The following is a 17,414-nucleotide window of genomic DNA, read 5'->3' on the forward strand; positions in this document are numbered from 1 at the left end:
ATGAAATACAATGTTGGAAAATGATGGTTGTGCACTTTGGTAGTAGAAATAAATGTGCGGACTATTTTCTAAACGGGGAGAAAATCCAGGAATCTGAGATGCAGAGGGACTTGGGAGTCCTTGTGCAGAACACCCTGAAGATTAACTTGCAGGTTGAGTCAGTAGTGAGGAAGACAAATGCCATGTTAGCATTCATTTCAAGAGGTCTAGAATACAAGAAAAGAATCCTTTTATTCACACTCGCTGCCTCCTACTAATCAGTCAATGCTCTAACCATGTTAGTAACTTTCCTGTAATACCATGGGCTCTTAACTTGGTAAGCAGCCTCATTTGTGGCACCTTGTCAAAGGCCTTCTGAAAGTCCAAATGTACAACATCCACTGCATCCACTTTATCTATCCTACTTGTAATCTCCTCAAATAATTCCAACAGGTTTGGCAGCAGGATTTTCCCTAAAGGAAACCATGCTGACTTCGTATTATCTTATCCTGTGTCACCAAGTTCTCCATCACCTCATCCTTGACTCTAACATCTTCCCAACCACTGAGGTCAGGCTATCTGGCCTATAATTTCCTTTCTGCTATCTTCCTCCTTTCCTAAAGAGTGGAATATCACCATGCAAGGATGGCCAGCTCATGGTAACCCTACTTTTCCGGCGTTCGCTGCATGACGAGACCAATTGTTTGTATGTGAAAGAACGCTGATGTGTGGATCTCGTGCTGTGCACCAGAGTGTTAGAGAATCTGAATGAAGGACACCTGGCCACAGTCAGGGTGAAGAGTCTCACCCGGAGCCACATGTGGTGGCCCGGAATAGATAACGGATCGAAGACAATCAGCAAGAGAATGTTGTCTTGGCAAGTCACCTGCCAAACCTGATGCCATTCCAGAGTGCTACAACAATGCGTGCATGTTTTTTATTTAATTGATATGTAGTTACAAAGATATAACAACAGTTTTTGTTTTTGTTCAGACTTTGTTTCAACTTCGCTCATGTAAAATGACAATGTGAAGAAATCATCCTATAATTTATTGTATTTACAACGACATTCTGGTCAGTGTTTAAACCGACGCCGCTCTGTGAGGACGAGCAAGTCTCTGTGGAATGAAACACTGATTTTCCGGGACTCCGTTCCGAACTTTTCCCAGTCGGACTCACTCCCCAGCGACGGGGCTGAAGTGAAAGGGAAAGAGGGCGGGTCGCGGGCTGGAGGGAGCCGCCAATCAGGAGCCTCGGCTGGGATGACGCGGAGGGCGTGGCTGACGCGCGCGGGTTGAACGGCGGGTGAGGGGGGCGTGGCCAGGACCGAGGTCAGAGGTCGGGGCTATGGCGCTGCTGGTGAAGGTGGGTGGCTGCGTGTTGCGGCCCGCTCTGTGTCGGTGGGCGAGTTACAGCCAGGGCCAGAGCCCGGAACCCCGCATCCGCGAATACTTCTACTACATTGACCACCAGGGCCAGGTAAACTGCGGGGAGAGGGGGCAAATATCGACATACACACCCGCGGAGAGGTGTCACAATGGGAGGGTTATGGACTGGCAGATTGGGGAGCTTTTTCACCCAGGGGGTGTGCAGGTCGATGGGAGTAGGCAGTTTAAGTGTTTCTGCATGGACCAGATGGGCCGAAGGACCTGTTTCTCTGCCGTACTTTTCTATGGCTGTATACACCAGGGCCAGGAGAACTGCAGGGAGAGGGGGCAAATATGCTCCCCTATTGTGTTTACATTAGGGGAGAAGGTTTATCTACTGAAAGCTATCCCTAGAGAGAGGAGGAAAATAGATATAAATTCCTGGGGAAAGGGGATTCGTAGAGACATACACCACAGGAGAGGAGTTGTACGCTGATATATGCTCTCGGGGAGAAGGGTTAAGTAGATATAAACCCTTGGGGGAGGGAGGGGGTTCATATGGATGTATACACTGGACGGGGGGGTAAATACCAACTTGTACACCAGGGAGGGGGAAATACTGACATCTACACTAGGGAGGGGGTAAATACCAATGTATACACTGGGGACAGGAGTTATATACTGAGGAATTAAACAGACATAAACTCTGGGGGAGGGGGAGAGTTCACACGGAGATCTATACTGGAGGGAGGAGTTACATCTCACATCCACAGAAGGGAGGAGGTAAATACCGACTCTGCAGATACAGTGCTTCAAGCCACGTCACACAGCAACCCCTGACTACCCCGATTTAACCCTACCCTAATCTCTCTCACTGGGTAGGGATTATACGCCCTATGGCTCATCCAGTCTGTGCTGAGTCACTTAATCTGCCTAGTCCCATCAACCTGCAACAGGATCTCTCCTCCATGTACTTATCCTAAAGGTTGAGAAGATCGAAATCACATTCACCACTTGTGCTGGCAGCTCGTTCCATACCTTCACCACTCTGAGTGAAGAAGTTTCCCCTCATCTTCCCCTTAAGCATTTCACCCTTCACCCTTAACCCATGACCTCTAGTTGTAGTCCCACCCAACCTCAGTGGAAAAGGCCTGCTTGCATTTACCCTAGTTATACCTGACATAATTTTCAATATCTCTATCGAATCTTCTCTCAGTCTTCTATGTTCTAGTGAACCTAACCTATTCAATCTTTCCTTATAACTCAGATCCTCCAGACCTGGCAACATCCTTGTAAATCTTCTCTGCATTATTTCAACCTTATTTACATCCTTCCTGTAGGTAGGTGACCAAACCTGCACACAGTATTCCAAATCAGTCTTCACCAATGTCTTGTATATCTTCAACATAACGTCCCATCTTCTGTACTTAGTACTTTGATTTATGAAGGCCAACGTGCCAAAAGCTTTCTTTATGACCCTATCTACTTGTGTCTCCACTTTCAATGAATTATGGACCTTTATTTCCCGATCCCTTTATTCTTCCACTCTCTTCAGTGCCCTCCTGTTCACTGTGTAAGACCTTCTGAAGTGCGAAGCCTCACACTCGTCTGCATTAAATTCCATCTGCCATTTTTCCAGCTGGTCCAGAACCCACTGCAAGGCATGATAGCCTTCCTCGCTGTCCACTGCACCCCCAATCTTGGTGTCACCCGTAAATTTGCTGATCCAGTGAACCACGTTATCATCCAGATCATTGATATAGGTGACAAATAACAAAGGATCCAGCACTGATCCCAGCGGCACTCCACTGGTCACTGGCCTCTGGTTAGAGAGGCAACCATCTACTACGGCAAAAGCAATGTCTAATCCAGTTAACTACGTCATTTTGAATGCCAAGCAACTGAACCAGAGGATTATGAGGTATAGCTGCAGAATTTGGCCATTCGGCCCATCGAGTCTGCTCTACCATTTTATGTCAGAGAAATGTATACAATATACATCCTGAAATACTTTTTCTTTGCAACCATCCATGAAAAAAGAGGAGTGCCTCAAAGAATAAATGACAATTAAATGTTAGAACTCTATAGCCCCCCCAAGCTCCCCCTTCCCATGCGTAAGCAGCAGCAAAGCAACGATCCCCCTCCCCACCAGCAAAAAAAAGCATTGACACCCACCAACGAGCACTCAAGTGTGCAGCAAAGCAACAGCAAAGACACTGACTTGCAGTACCCCAAAGATTACTCATTCACCCAGTACACAACATACTACAGGCGCGCGCTCTCTCTCTCTCTCTCTCTCCCTAATAAGGGAGGAAGGGGTGTCTCCGTTTCACAGTGAGACGGGGAAACATAACAAACAACTCACTGGTTTACGATGTTAAAAGGCGTTGCATTGTTTTTTCCAAGCTCTGTTGCCCAAAGATCTTGGGTCTCATGGCTGATTCAATTTTCCTCTCAGCCCCGATCTCCTGCCTTCTCTGCAAATCCTTCATGCTCTGACCAATCAAGAATCTATCCACTTCTGCATTAAATATACAAAAACACTTGGCCTCCACAGCTGCCTGTGACAACGAATTTCACAGATTCACCTCTCTGGCTAAAGAAATTCCTCCTTATCTTTGTTCTAATAGACCGTCTCTCTGTTCTGAGGCTGTTACTCCAATCTTAGACACTCCCACCGTAGGAAACGTCCTCTCCACATCCACTCTGTCAAGGCCTTTCACCATTTGATAGGTTTTAATGAGATCACCCCTCATTCTTCTAAATTCCAGTGAATATAGGCCCAGAGCCATCAAACGCTCTTCATATAACAAGCTGCTTAATCCTGGAATCATTTTCGTGAACCTCTTTGAACCCTCTCCAGTTTCAGCATATCCTTTCTAAGATAAAGGGCCCAAAACTGCTCATAATACTCTAAGTGAGGCCTCACCAGTGCTTTATAAAGTCTCAACATTATTGAATCTTCTTGACCAACCTTCTTCCATTCAGGGCTTTAAAGGTTCATTTTATTGTCAATATGTACGATACAACTCTGATACTTGTCTTCTCCAGATAGCCACTAAATACAGAAAGACCATGAGTATTGATGAAAGAAAAGACATCAACTCCCCCCCCAACCAGCATGAAAAAGAAAAGGAAACAAATCTCGCAGACCCCAAAAATCCCCCCCTGCAGCAAAAAACAGCCACGATAACAATCACTAACCCCTCACTTGCAGAAAAGAGCAGTGACAGTAACACCAAACCTCCAACCCCCCCCACACAAAAAATTAATAGATCACCCACCCGCCAGTTGTCCACAAGAAAGAAAAAGTTGAAGGAAACCAATATGAAGTACAGTCACATAAATCTCAGAATATGGGAAATGTATTTTTGTCTGCATACGAGGGGAGTAGCCGCACAGAATCCTCCCATAAAGAGTGACTGATACCCGAGTCCGAATGCTGCCGGTACGGGGCTGAACGTGCCGACTCGGCTGCCGGCCGCCATGTGCCGAGCCATCGCTGACCCCCTCCACGTTCACCTTGATGCTTCAGTTTTCCTCGCCGCTTGGAAATGGAGTCGTTCGTGACCCTGTGGCTCATCTCTGGTCTTTTTCACGTCAGCTTGTGTTCTTGGTCCTTTTCGCCCCCCCATCTCTGATCTCCGCATGGCAGCTCTCCGGATGTAGACTCGCACTGGGTCCTTTGATGGAGTTCCAAACTGTACGCCACAGGCTCCACCAGTTTCCGTAACAGACACCAGACCAAAGGAACAAGCAGAAGGCAGAGAAGAAGTGAAGTCATTGGAAAGATTTGCTATCTGGAAGACGTCACCCGAAGATTCATTGTTTGCTGGCGCCAAGTTGACTGGAAGATGTCAACTGCATGCCAGCTTGTCAGCTGCCTTGCTGAAGTTCATGTAGACAACATCCACTGCCTCATCTTCGTCAGCTTTTCTGGTAGCAATCTTGAAAAGCTCTGTAAGGTTGGTTATGTGCAGTCAAAGAGTACAATTCCCACTGTGGAACCCTGGGATATATAATGCTGGCGGCTGGACGATCCGAGGAAGGTTCAAGCGAGCAGCAGGTCTTGTCCCTCTTTCCAAATCCCTCCCGGCCCCCCCCCCCCGTGGAATTCAACATCATGGTTACTTTCTGAAGCTGCTTTATTTAGGAGTATGCCTCAGAGAAGACTGCTGATAGACAGGTATAATGAGCCACACACGTCTATAACTATGCATTAGTGACAAAACTACCACAAAGACGAAAGCAAGATAATGCAAGGGTCATAATATGAAGGTGATTGGATGAAAATATAGGGGGATGTCAGATTTTTTTTTAACATAGAGTGGTGGATACATGGAACCCAATGCCAGATTTGGGGTTGATTGGAGACCTTAAGAGACTCTTCGATAGTCACATGGATGATAGAAAATTGGAGGGCTCGATGGGAGGGAAGCATTGAATTTAGAGCAGGTTAAAAGGTCAGCACAACATCGTGAGATGAAGGGCTGGTACTGTGTTGTAATTTTCTATGTTAACACTGTGTGTAAAATTCAAAGGAAAATCCTTTGAACAATTGGGATTGCTGACCAATTCATCACTGAGCTACTACACGCACGAAACTTCTGTATTTTGTTTTTAAAATAGGTCTTGTCTGACTGTCACATCTGGCCCACAGTTCTCAAAAGCCCCTTTCATTTCATCTTCTAAGAGTGGGTTAAAGGGTCAGCACGATGTTGTGGGCCGAAGAGCCTGCACTATGCTGTAGTGCTATTGGTGCTAAGGCAAGCCCCAGCAGGGTGCCAACCGGACTGCAAGTGGGAGAGTAGCTGGCATCACCCCCATGCGGAAAGTAAAGTTTAAACTCTGTGGTTGTCTGTGGGGTGCATGGGGTGCCCAGGGAGGGGTAGCACCTGTGGTGAAGGGGCTTTTGTCCATTCTGGGCAGCACACTCACCATTGGTCCCCACTGGGCACTCAGCTCTCAACTATGGCTCCAATAACACCATAAGATACAGGAGCACAATTAGGCCATTTGGCCCATCAAGTGTCCTCCGCTATTTACTCGTGGCTAATCCAGTTTTCCTCTCAGCCCCAATCTCCTGCCTTCTCCCTGTATCCCTTCAAGCCCTGACCAATCAAGAATCTATCAACCTCTGCCTTAAATATACACAAAGACTTGGCCTCCACAGCTGCCTTTGGCAAAGAATTCCACAGATTCACCACCCTCTCACTAAAGAAGTTACTCCTCATCTCCATTCTTAAAGGACGGCCCTCTATTCTGAGGCTGTGTCCTCTGGTCTTAGACTCTCCCACCATAGGAAATATTCTCTCCACATCCACTCTGTCAGGGCCTTTCACCATTCGATAAGTTTCAATGAGGTCACCCCTCATTCTTCTGAATTCCAGTGAATACAGGCCCAGAGCCATCAGACACTCTTCACATGACAAGACATTCAACCCTGAAATCATTTTCGTCAAATGGCTGCTTGTGTGTGACAGCGGCCACACTGCTTTGACAGGCTAAACTGGGTGAGGGTAGCTGGTGGGCCTCACCCCCGGAGAGATGGGGTCATGCCTTTCCCAGCTTGTGAAGTCAGCTCTGGCAGTCTATGCATATGAGATCAACAATGGAATTCAGCAGCCTGAAGGGCAGTTCTGCAACACTTCCTGGGGAGTGAAGGACATGACAAGGCACGGAAGAAGTCACGGTTAGCCACTGCAACCAAGGAAGTTCCCAGTAGCGACGACTACTCGTACCACTGGACCCAGGCTTCCAAGGTCAAGACAGTGGAACTGCCCCAGTGCAGTGGTTTCTCCACTTTAAAAACCCTCCTGCACCGGTTTTCTGTCATTGCCAGGCACAACGAACACAACCAGCCATCTCTAGGTTCAACATTATCAGCTTAAAGTTTTCCACATTGGGTTGTTGGACTGTGGAACATCATTCCTGGTGTGTTTGAGGCAGAGATCATTGCATCCTTTCAGGCAGAATTAAATAAGCAGTGAGAGCAGAGAAAATGCAGGTAGAGTTGGGGAAGTGGGATTAGTTGGAAGCTGTTCGAGAAAATAACTGTCAGGAATAGTATGGACAAAGTGGGCTCCTGTGACGTGGTTCTGTGGTTTGAGATGAAAAGTACACATTGGCGTGAAGTATGTTTGAAATAGTTATGTTGTACAGAAGTAGCTGAAGTAGATTATTCAAACTGGTGGGACAGTAGCGTAGTGTTTAGAGTAACACTGTTACAGTGCCAAGGCGTGGCTTCAATTCCTGCTGTTCCCTGTAAGGAATTCTCCCCAGCTGGTGGTTGTTGTTTGAGTGCTGCGGTCTGCTCTCTCATTCCAGAGACATACAGTGAGTTCTGGTCACACTGTGTTGGTGGCAGGAGCAAATCCTCGCTGATTTGCCGCAAACAATACATTTCACTGTGTGTTTCGATGTATGAAGTTAATGAAGCTGGAGGAACTCAGCAGATCAGACCGTGTTTATGGAGGGGAATAAACAGTCAACGTTTCGGGCTCAGACTGCTCGCCTCTTTCTTATGCTCCATTGTTGCTGACTGACCTGCTGAGTTCCTCCGCCATTTTATTTATTTCGAGGTACAGTGAGGAACAGGCCCTTCTGGCCCTATGAGCCACTCCTCCCAGCAATCTACCTAGTTAACCCTTGCCTAATCACAGTTCAGTTTACAATGACCAGTTAACCGCAACGTCTCTGGACTGTGGGGGGAGACCGGAGCACCCGGAGAAGTCCCACACGGTCACGGGGAGAACGTACAGACTCCTTACAGACAGCACTGAATTGAACTCCAATTAGGCTGGGGTTAAATCGGGGGATTGCTGGGCAGTGTGACTCGAAGGGCTGGAATGCTGTATCTCAACAAACAAACAAATAAATAAATCAATAATATCGATTATTGTCCTGCCTGACCTGCTGAGTTCCTCTGACATGTGTGTTAAACTGGTATGCAGAGTAACAGTATGGATCAGTGTATTTCATGCATTGCCAGTAGAGGGAGCTGTGGTGCTGTAGCCACCAGGAGCAGGGCAGTCGTGTATCATTAACCAGGCAGTGAATGTCACTGAGTTAATGATAAACCACCACACTATCAATGGGTTACACTGTATTTCAAGTTCAAGTTTATTGTCATTTCAACCGTAAACATGTATATATCGCCGAACAAACATTCCTCCAGACCAAGGTGCACAACACAGTACACATAACTCACACCCACAACACATGAAGTAATGTTACTACAAATAAATTAACAAATAGTTGCACTTATGACACAAATTAAAAAAATAAACAGTATAACGCTACTTGTGCTTCATGTATGATGTGATCTCAGAGGTGGCAGGGAGTTCAGCAGTCTCTTCGGCTGTCCATCGGTTTTCGATGTTGACTGAGGCCTGGGCAAGGTTGTATGGAAGGCTGGCAGTTGCCCATGCTGCAAGTCTCCACCCTCCACGCCACCAATGTTGTCCAAGGGAAGGGCATTAGGACCCATACAGCTTGGCACTGGTGCCGTCGCAGAGCAATGTGTGATTAAGTGCCTTGCTTAAGGACACAACACACTGCCTCAGCTGAAGCTCGAACTAGCGACCTTCAGATCACTAGACCGACGCCTTAACCACTTGGCCACGCGCCAACACAGTCTCACGGCCCGGGGAAAGAAGCTGTTGCCCTTCCAACAGTTCTTGTCCTAATGCTACGGTACCTCCTACCTGATGGTAGGGATCAAAGAGATTGTTGGACGGATGGGAGGGATCATTGCTCAGGGCCCTGCGTACACTGCACTTCTGATGGGTGGAAGAAAGACCTCAATGAACCTCTTAGCAGTCCTCACAATCCTCCGTGGATCCTCTGGTCAGATGTTTTGTAATTCCCATACCAGGCAGTGATTTCTCAGGCTGCCTGATTAACAGGGTTTCAGCTGAAACGTCAACAGTTCCTTTTACCACATCTGAGGGTGTGCTGAGGGCAAGTGTGGCCGCACATTCCAGCACCAACATCGCATGCCCACAGTGTCAAGCAGAACAACATAGAACACAACACATCGTTAGCAAAACAAGCCCCATTCCTCCCTCCTACTCACCCACATACACAATCCTTTAACCGCAGAACAGGCCTCCAAACTCCGCTGGACACTGACTTGGGCTGCAGACACCAGGATCAATGGGCCTGCAGAGATTTGCAGACCCGCCTGAATTTCCGCAACTCCGATTCGTCCTTGGGCCTCAGTCCTCGGCATCGATCCCAGGGCATGTCGATCACCAAACTCTGTTCTCACCATTGATGGGACTCCGAACACTAGGCCTCAAACTCCAGTCTCACCGACTCACGAACCAGAATTGGTGTGCTGAATGACACACTCTTAAGTGTGAAGAGTTTTGGGGTTGTAGGGAGTGTGTTTGAATGTCGGAGTGTGGAGATACGTCAGAACCAACAGCTAGCTGCGTGTGTCCTGATGTTCAGTTGATTCAGTGTGTGTGAGATACAGTGTGACTTCCTGACTTCTCTCTTGCAGCTCTTTCTTGATGACACGAAAGTGAAGAATTTCATCACCTGCTTTAAAGGTGAGTGTTCCCTCAGTCGGCTGACCCCACGAGACCTGAATCAGAGTACCGAAGGTTTTATACCAGAATTGAAAAACAGGAACAGACATCCTAAGATTTCACATGTTTACCGAATCAGACTAACAGTCTGAGATAAAGAGTTGGAGAGCTTTTGCACATTGACCTTCAGAAATTGGTTACAGGAGTTGGTGTGTTTTGTTGAAGGCCAGTGATGTTGTTTGGGGCTAATTTTGAAGTTTGTGTCCACTTCTGGTCATCTGTCTGCAGGAAAGATATCAATATGATTGAAAGAGTACCCAGAAAATTTACAAGGATGTTGCTGGGACTTGGGGACCTAAGTTATTGGGAAAGATTGAATAGGTTAGCACTTTATTCTCAGGAGCTTAGGAAGATGAGGGGAGATTTGATTTAGGTATACAAAATTAAGTGGGGTATAGATAGAGTAAATTCAAGCAGTCTTTTCCACTGAGGTTGGGTGAAACTAGAACTAGAGGTCAAGGGTTAAAGGTGAAAGATGAAATATTAAAGAGGAAATTGAGGGGTAACTTTTTCACTCAGGTGGTGATGCGAATATGGAATGAGCTGTCAGCAGAGGTGGGTGTGATTGAGTTTGATTTCAACAATTAAGAGATGTTTGGATAGGTAGATGGATGGGAGAGCTGTGGTCGATGGGAATACACAGAATAACAGTTTGGCATGGACTAGGTGGGCCGAGGGGCCTGTCTCTGCTGCAGTGCCCTTTGAACCTGTTTGTATGTATAAAGCAACGACTAACCTGCGGGGATTCAATAATAAACAGTGCAGGTCACCTGGAGATACAAAGTGAGAAAAAGACCCTGGCAGTATCTGATCCAGTGCTGGAACAACTGCCCGCTTACCTTGTGTACATCCACCTCCGTTCCTCCTTGGTCATTGCGTTTATTGACACCTGAATCAAATGAGCTGCTTTATGGTGGCAACTGGAAATTAGAACCAAAATCACGTTTATTGTCACTGACATTTGTTGTCTTTGCAGCAGCAATACAGTGCAGTGTATAATAATAGAGAAAAAGATGTTAATTACAGTATGTGTGTGTGTGTGTGTGTGTGTATATATAGTAGTTAAATAAGTTGTGCAAAAATAAAAATGAGGTAGTGAGGTAATGTTCATGGATTTAATGTCCATTCAGAAATCAGATGGCAGAGAGGAAGAAGGTGTTACTGAATCATTGAGTGTGGGTCTTCAGGCTTCTGTACCTCCTCCCTGACGGTAGCAGTGAGAAGAGAGGATGTCCCAGATGGTGACGGATATCAACCTTTTGAGACGCTGGTTCTCGGAGATTCCTTGATGGTGGGGGGGGGGGGGGTGGTTGTGTCCATGATGGAGCAAGTTGAGTCTACGATCCCCTGCAGGTTCTTGCAGATCTTTGCATTGGAGCCTCCACATCAGGCTGTGATGCAACCAGTCAGAATGCTGTCCACCATAGATGTCTGTCTGTTGACTGCACCACCTTCGCTTAAACCTCTGTCTCTCTGTTGGTCATTAGATAAAGAGTTTCTGATTTTTTTCTTCAAGCAACTCAGGAAGAATGCCACGGGACGCTACCAGGAGTTCCCGTACCTCTCTCCCTGTGGGAGGGAGCGGAATTTCATTCGCTGTGAAGATCTGCCGATTGTCTTCACCCACCTGATCAGAGGCAAGGGTCCGGAGGGAGAGCGCCTGACCTACTGTGGCGGGGGCGACAAGTTGGCAGTGAGATTTGAACCTGAGAGGCTGTTCATGCCGGTGAATGGGAGAGTGTACCATCCAGCCCCAGAGAGGGCAGGCAGCGTGGGGCTGGTCAAATCGTCTCTGGCCTTTGAGCTCAGTGGCCATTTTGAGTATGCCAGCGGCCGCCCCGAGAGTGGACCACCATCCCATTTCCAATGGAACGGGCAGCAACACACGTTGACCAATGAACTGGCTGCCTTCGTTCAGATCGAAAAACCCACTTAGGATCATCTCTCCGGGGAGCTTACGGTCAGCTGGTGGTAAGATTGGAAGCGTGTCATTATTTTGTAGAGTTTTATACAGCACAGAAACAGGGCCTTTGGTTCAACTCATCCACACCAACCAAAATTATAACCAGAATAAGCCAGGGTTAGTGCAGCAGTTAGTGTAACAGTATTCAATGGTTTCGTTTAATATCAGAGAATGTATATAGTGTACAACCTGAGATTCTTACTCTCTGCAAACGTCCACGAAACAGGAAAAAGACCCCAAAGAATGAATGACAGAAACCTTTAGAACCCCCCAAAGATCCCTCTCCTGTGCTCAAGCAGCAACAGAACTGTGTCCCTACTTGCTCAAACAAAAGCATCAACCCCCACCCCCAGCCTCCCACTATGTAAGCAATAGCAAAGTCCCCAAAGAGACCACGAGCCAGAGTTCGTCGAAAACTGGAGTCCCTCCCAACACTTTGACATCTCAACCAGGCTCTCTCTCACACTAGCGAGGGGGAGAGAGAGATGCTGTTCCTGCAGCAACGAGATGGGAGACCAACAGCTCACTGCTTCAGTGTTACAGTCTGCTGTGTAGCTTACAGTGTTCGCCATCTGGGTTCAATTCCTGCTGCTCTCTGTAAGGCGTTTGTACTCTATGTTCTCCCTGTGACCCCGAGGGTCCGCCGGTTTCTTCCCACAGAATCGGAATCAGGTTTAATGTCACGAGCATAGGTCATGAAATTTATTGTTTTGTGACAGCAGTATATTGTAATACATAATAAAAAGCTGCAAATGACAGTAAACATTTTAAACGATAAATAAGTAGTGTAAAAAGAGAACAAAAAAAAAGCAAAATAGTGAGGTAGTGTACACAGGCTTGTTGGCGCGTGGCCAAGTGGTTAAGGCGTTCGTCCAGTGATCTGAAGGTCGCTAGTTCGAGCCTTGGCTGAGGCAGCGTGTCGTGTTCTTGAGCAAGGCACTTAACCACACATTGCTCTGCAATGACACTGCTGCTGAGCTGTATGGGTCCTAATGCCCTTCCCTTGGACAACATCGGTGGTGTGGAGAGGGGAGACTTGCAGCATGGGCAACTGCTGGTCTTCCATACAACCTTGCCCAGGCCTGCGCCCTGGAAACCTTCCAAGGCGCAAATCCATGGTCTTGTGAGACTAACGGATGCCTATAAAATGCATAGGTTCAATTTCCATTCAGAAATCTGATGGCAAAGGGGAAAAAGTTATTCCTAAATCGTTGAGTTTGTGCCTTCAGGCTCCACTACCACCTCCGTGAGGGTAGCAATGAGAAGAGGGCATGCCCTGGGTGATAGATGCTCCCTTTTCGAGGCATCACTTACTGAATTTCAGAACTCCTATGTTCCGAAGTTGTGTGGGTGAGCAGGTTAATTGATCACGTGGGTGTATCTGGCCGGTGCCATTCCCTTTGGGCCTGAAGGGCTTGTTGTGCTGTATCTCAAAAGCAAAAATGCTCATGTGCACTGGGCCCATTTGCCACATGTCCCTCTGAACCCTTCCTGCCCATGTGCCTGTCCAAATGGCATTTGAATGTCGTTATTGTACCTGCCTCAACCACTTCCTCTGACAGCTCGCCTCATATACCCACCATCCTCAGGGCTCCTTAAACCATTTCCCTTTCAATTTAAACCCGTCCCCTCTACTTTCAGATCCCCCTATCCCGAGGGGGGAAAAAAGACAAATCAATCCTGTGAGTAGTCCTCACGACTTTATAAAACTCTATTTGGTCACCATTCAGCCTCCTTTGGCTCCAGGGAAAACAGCCCTAGACCACCAAGTTTATGTCCTGACATTTCTCGCCCCATAGACACAAGAGAATCTGCAGACGCTGGCAATCAGCAATACACGTAATGCTGGGGGATCTCAGCAAGTCGGGCGCTGTCAATGGAAATGAACATTTTGGGCCAAGACCCTTCTTAAGGACTAGAAAGGAAGAGGAAAGATGCTAGAATAAAATGTGAGGAGGGAAGGGAGACAAGTTCTGTCTTCTCCTATCATTTTGGATCTCCCCCTCCCCCTCCCACTTTCAAATCTCTTACTAACTCTTCCTTCAGTTAGTCCTGATGAAGGGTCTCGGCCTGAAACGTCGACTGTACCTCTTCCTAGAGATGCTGCCGGGCCTGCTGCGTTCACCAGCAACTTTGATGTGTGTTGCTAGTTAGAAGGTGATAGGTGAGTGGGAAAGGTAAAGGTTTGGAGAGCAAGAAATCTGATAGGAGAGCAGAGTGGACCATGGGAGGAAGGGCAGAAGGGGGGTTTGTGCCAGGGGGAGGTGAAGAGGCCAGAGTTGGGGAAAGTATAAAAGAAAGAGGGAAAAAACGGATCGAGGTATTGATGTTTATGCTATCAGGATAGAGGCTGCCTAGGCAGAATATGAGATATTGCTCCTCTCCCCTGAGGGTGGCCTCAATGTGGCAAAAAACAAGGCCATAAACGGACAAGCTGGGATGGGGATGAGGATAGGAATTAAAATGATTGGCCACCGGAAAAATCTGCTTTTGATGGACGGAGCAGAGTTGTTCAACAAAGCAGTCCCACAATTTACATCGACTCACCAATGGAGAGGATGCCAGATATAATACACAACCCCAAATGATTGGCAAGTAATGTGTTGCCTCACCATAAGATATAGGAGCAGTATTAGGCCATTTGGCCCATCGAGTCTGCTCTGCCAGTTCATCATGGGGCTGATCCAATTTTCCTCTCAGCCCTAATCTCTTGCCTTCTCCCCATTTCCTTTCATGGCCTGACCAATCAAGAATCTGTCAACCTCTACCTTAAATATACATAAAGACTTGGCCTCCACAGTTGTCCGTGGCAAAGAATTCCACAGATTCACCACTCTCTGGCTAAAGAAATTCCTCCTCATCTCTGTTCTAAAAGGATCCTCTGGTCTTAGATTTTCCCGCCACAGGAAACATCATCTCCAGGTCCACTCTATTGAGGCCTTTCACCATTTGATAGGTTTCAATGAGGTCACCCCTCATTCTTCTGAATTCCAGAGAATACAGGCCCAGAGCCATCACACGCTCTTCATGTGACAAGCTATTCAATCCTTGAATCATTTTTGGGAACCTTCTTTGAACCCTCTCCAATTTCAGGACATCCTTTCTTAGATACGGAGCCCGAGCCTGCTCACAATACTGCAAGTGAGGCCTCACCACTGCTTTGTAAATTCCCAACATTACATCCTTGCTTTTATATTCTAGTCCTCTTGAAATGAATGCTAACATTGCATTTGTCTTCCTCACCACAGACAACCTGCAAATTAACCTTCAGGGAATCCTGCCCAAGGTCTTGCAAGTCCCTTTGTGCCGCAGTTGTTTGTATTTTCTTTCCATTTAGAATATAGTCAACCCTTTCATTTCTTTTACCAAAGTGCATGACCATGCACTTCCCAACAATGTATTCCATCTGCCGTTTCTTTGCCTATTCTCCTAAACGTTCTAAATCCTTCTGGAGCCTCTCTAAGTAAACTACCTGCCCCTCCACCTATCTTCATATCATCTGCAAACTTTGCAACAAAGCCATCAATTCCATCATCCAAATCATTGACATATAATGTAAAAAGAATTGTCCCAACGCAGACCCACTAGTCAGTGGCAGCCAACCAGAAAAGACTGCCTTTATTCTCACTCTTTGCCTTCTGCCAATCAGTCACTGCTTTATCCATGCTAGAATCTTTCCTGTAACTCCACAGGCTCATAGCTTGTTAAGCAGCCTCACGTGTGGCACCTTGTCAAAGGGCTGCCGGCAACGGTGGTGGAGGTGGTTACGATAGGGTCTTTAAAGAGACTTTTGGATAGGTACATGAAGCTTAGTGAAATAGAGGGCTATGGGTAAGCCTAGTAATTTCTGAGGTAGGGACATGCTCGGCACAACTTTGTGGGCCGAAGGGCCTGTATTGTGCTGCAGGTTTTCTATGTTTCTGAAAGTCCAAGTACACAACATCAACCGATTCTCTTTTGTCTATCCTGCTTGTTATTTCTTCAAAGAATTCCAACAGATTTGTCAGGTAAGACTTTCCCTTGAGGAAACTATGCTGACTACAGCCTATTTTATCATGTGCTTCCCAGTACCCTGAGACCTCATCCGTAACAATCGACTCCAACACCTTCCCAACCACTGAGGTCAGGCTAACTGGCCTATAGTTTCCTTTCTTCTGCCTCTCTCCCTTCTTGAAGAGTGGAATGACATTTGCAATTTTTCATTTTTCTGGAACCATTCCAGAATCTAGTGATTCTTGAAAGATCATTACAGGTCCACAGTCCCTTATCTGAAATTCTGAAATCTGGAAACCGAAGTTTTTTTCGTGGACTGTGGAGCGTGTCATAACAAGGCCAACAGCTGATGTCACTCAGGTGTGACGTGGCAGCACGAGCAGAGGCCGCCAGACGACAGTTGTGGCTCAGCGCTCGTGCTGGTTATATAGGCATTTGCTGTTCGCTGATATTTTGTGTTTAACTTCACTGTGAAAATGTCAAAAAGAGCTGCAGATACCCCTATGGGTAACAATGAGGAAAAAGAGAAGGAAGCATCTATCATTATCAATAATGCAGAAAATATTCAGAGGGTTGGCTGCAGAAATTTAAGAAGTGTCATGGTGTAAAATATCTGAAAATCTGTGGTGAAAAAGCTTCTGCTGATCATGAAGCAGCTGAAAACTACATTGACGAAGTTGCCAAGATAATATCTGACAAAAATCTTCGCCCTGAACAAATTCACAATGCCGATGAAACAGCTTTGTACTGGCACTACGTTCCTAGAAAAACATTAACCATGGCTGATGACGATATACTGAAAATGTGTGATCAGTTAATTGCTGGCCTTCAACAACATGCATTTTGCAAGAGATTATGGCAGTTTACTCAGTTAATGAGAGATTGCTTAGACATAAACCTATGTTAATAAGAGAGATGACACTTGAAGAAGTCTTTAAAAACGCCATCTGTCGTGCTGCTTCATAACTTGAGAATCCTGTTCCTGGCCCATCAGGTACCTGTAGAGTATTTAGCTTTGTTTGCCAGACATAATGCAACTTAACTAGAGGTACCTGTACGTGTTTAGCTTAGTTTGAACCTGTATATGTCCCAGAGTATTTACGTTCTACATTTATTTCATTTACCATGTGTTTGATTTGGTTCATTTGAAGCTGTATATTTTTATGTTTTATTGAATGTTTTTGTTGGAAATAAAATGTGCTAGTGTATTTATGGTCTATAGTTACCCCACAATTTCATTTATCAGTACATTACTCTATAAATAAACTGTAATAGTATTTGTAAAAAAACCATGGATTGGGAAAACCCGGCAGTTCTCTCTCCAGCACTCATTGTTTCAGCATGTACAGACTTTTTTTCTTGTCATTATTCCCTAAACAATACAGTATAACAACTATTTGCATAGCATTTACATTGTATTAGATATTATAAGTAATCTAGAGACGATTTAAAGTAAACGGGAGGATGTGTGTAGGTCCGGAGCTCCCCCGGGTCCTAAAGTCCACTGCATCGAGA

The 17,414-nt window shown here is 46.3% G+C and overlaps 1 protein-coding gene across 1 annotated transcript; it reads left to right on the forward strand.

Moving 5' to 3' along the window:
• The first annotated feature begins 1,308 nt into the window (after positions 1-1,308).
• c3h8orf82 (chromosome 3 C8orf82 homolog) lies at positions 1,309-17,116 on the forward strand. Its single transcript, XM_072254235.1, has 3 exons — positions 1,309-1,458; positions 9,856-9,904; positions 11,431-17,116. The coding sequence occupies exons 1-3, from the start codon at positions 1,327-1,329 to the stop codon at positions 11,877-11,879; spliced, it is 630 nt and encodes a 209-aa protein (XP_072110336.1). The 5' UTR covers positions 1,309-1,326; the 3' UTR covers positions 11,880-17,116.
• The last annotated feature ends 298 nt before the right edge of the window (positions 17,117-17,414 follow it).

This window comes from Mobula birostris, chromosome 3 (assembly GCF_030028105.1).
Source record: "Mobula birostris isolate sMobBir1 chromosome 3, sMobBir1.hap1, whole genome shotgun sequence".
NCBI lineage: Eukaryota > Metazoa > Chordata > Chondrichthyes > Myliobatiformes > Myliobatidae > Mobula > Mobula birostris.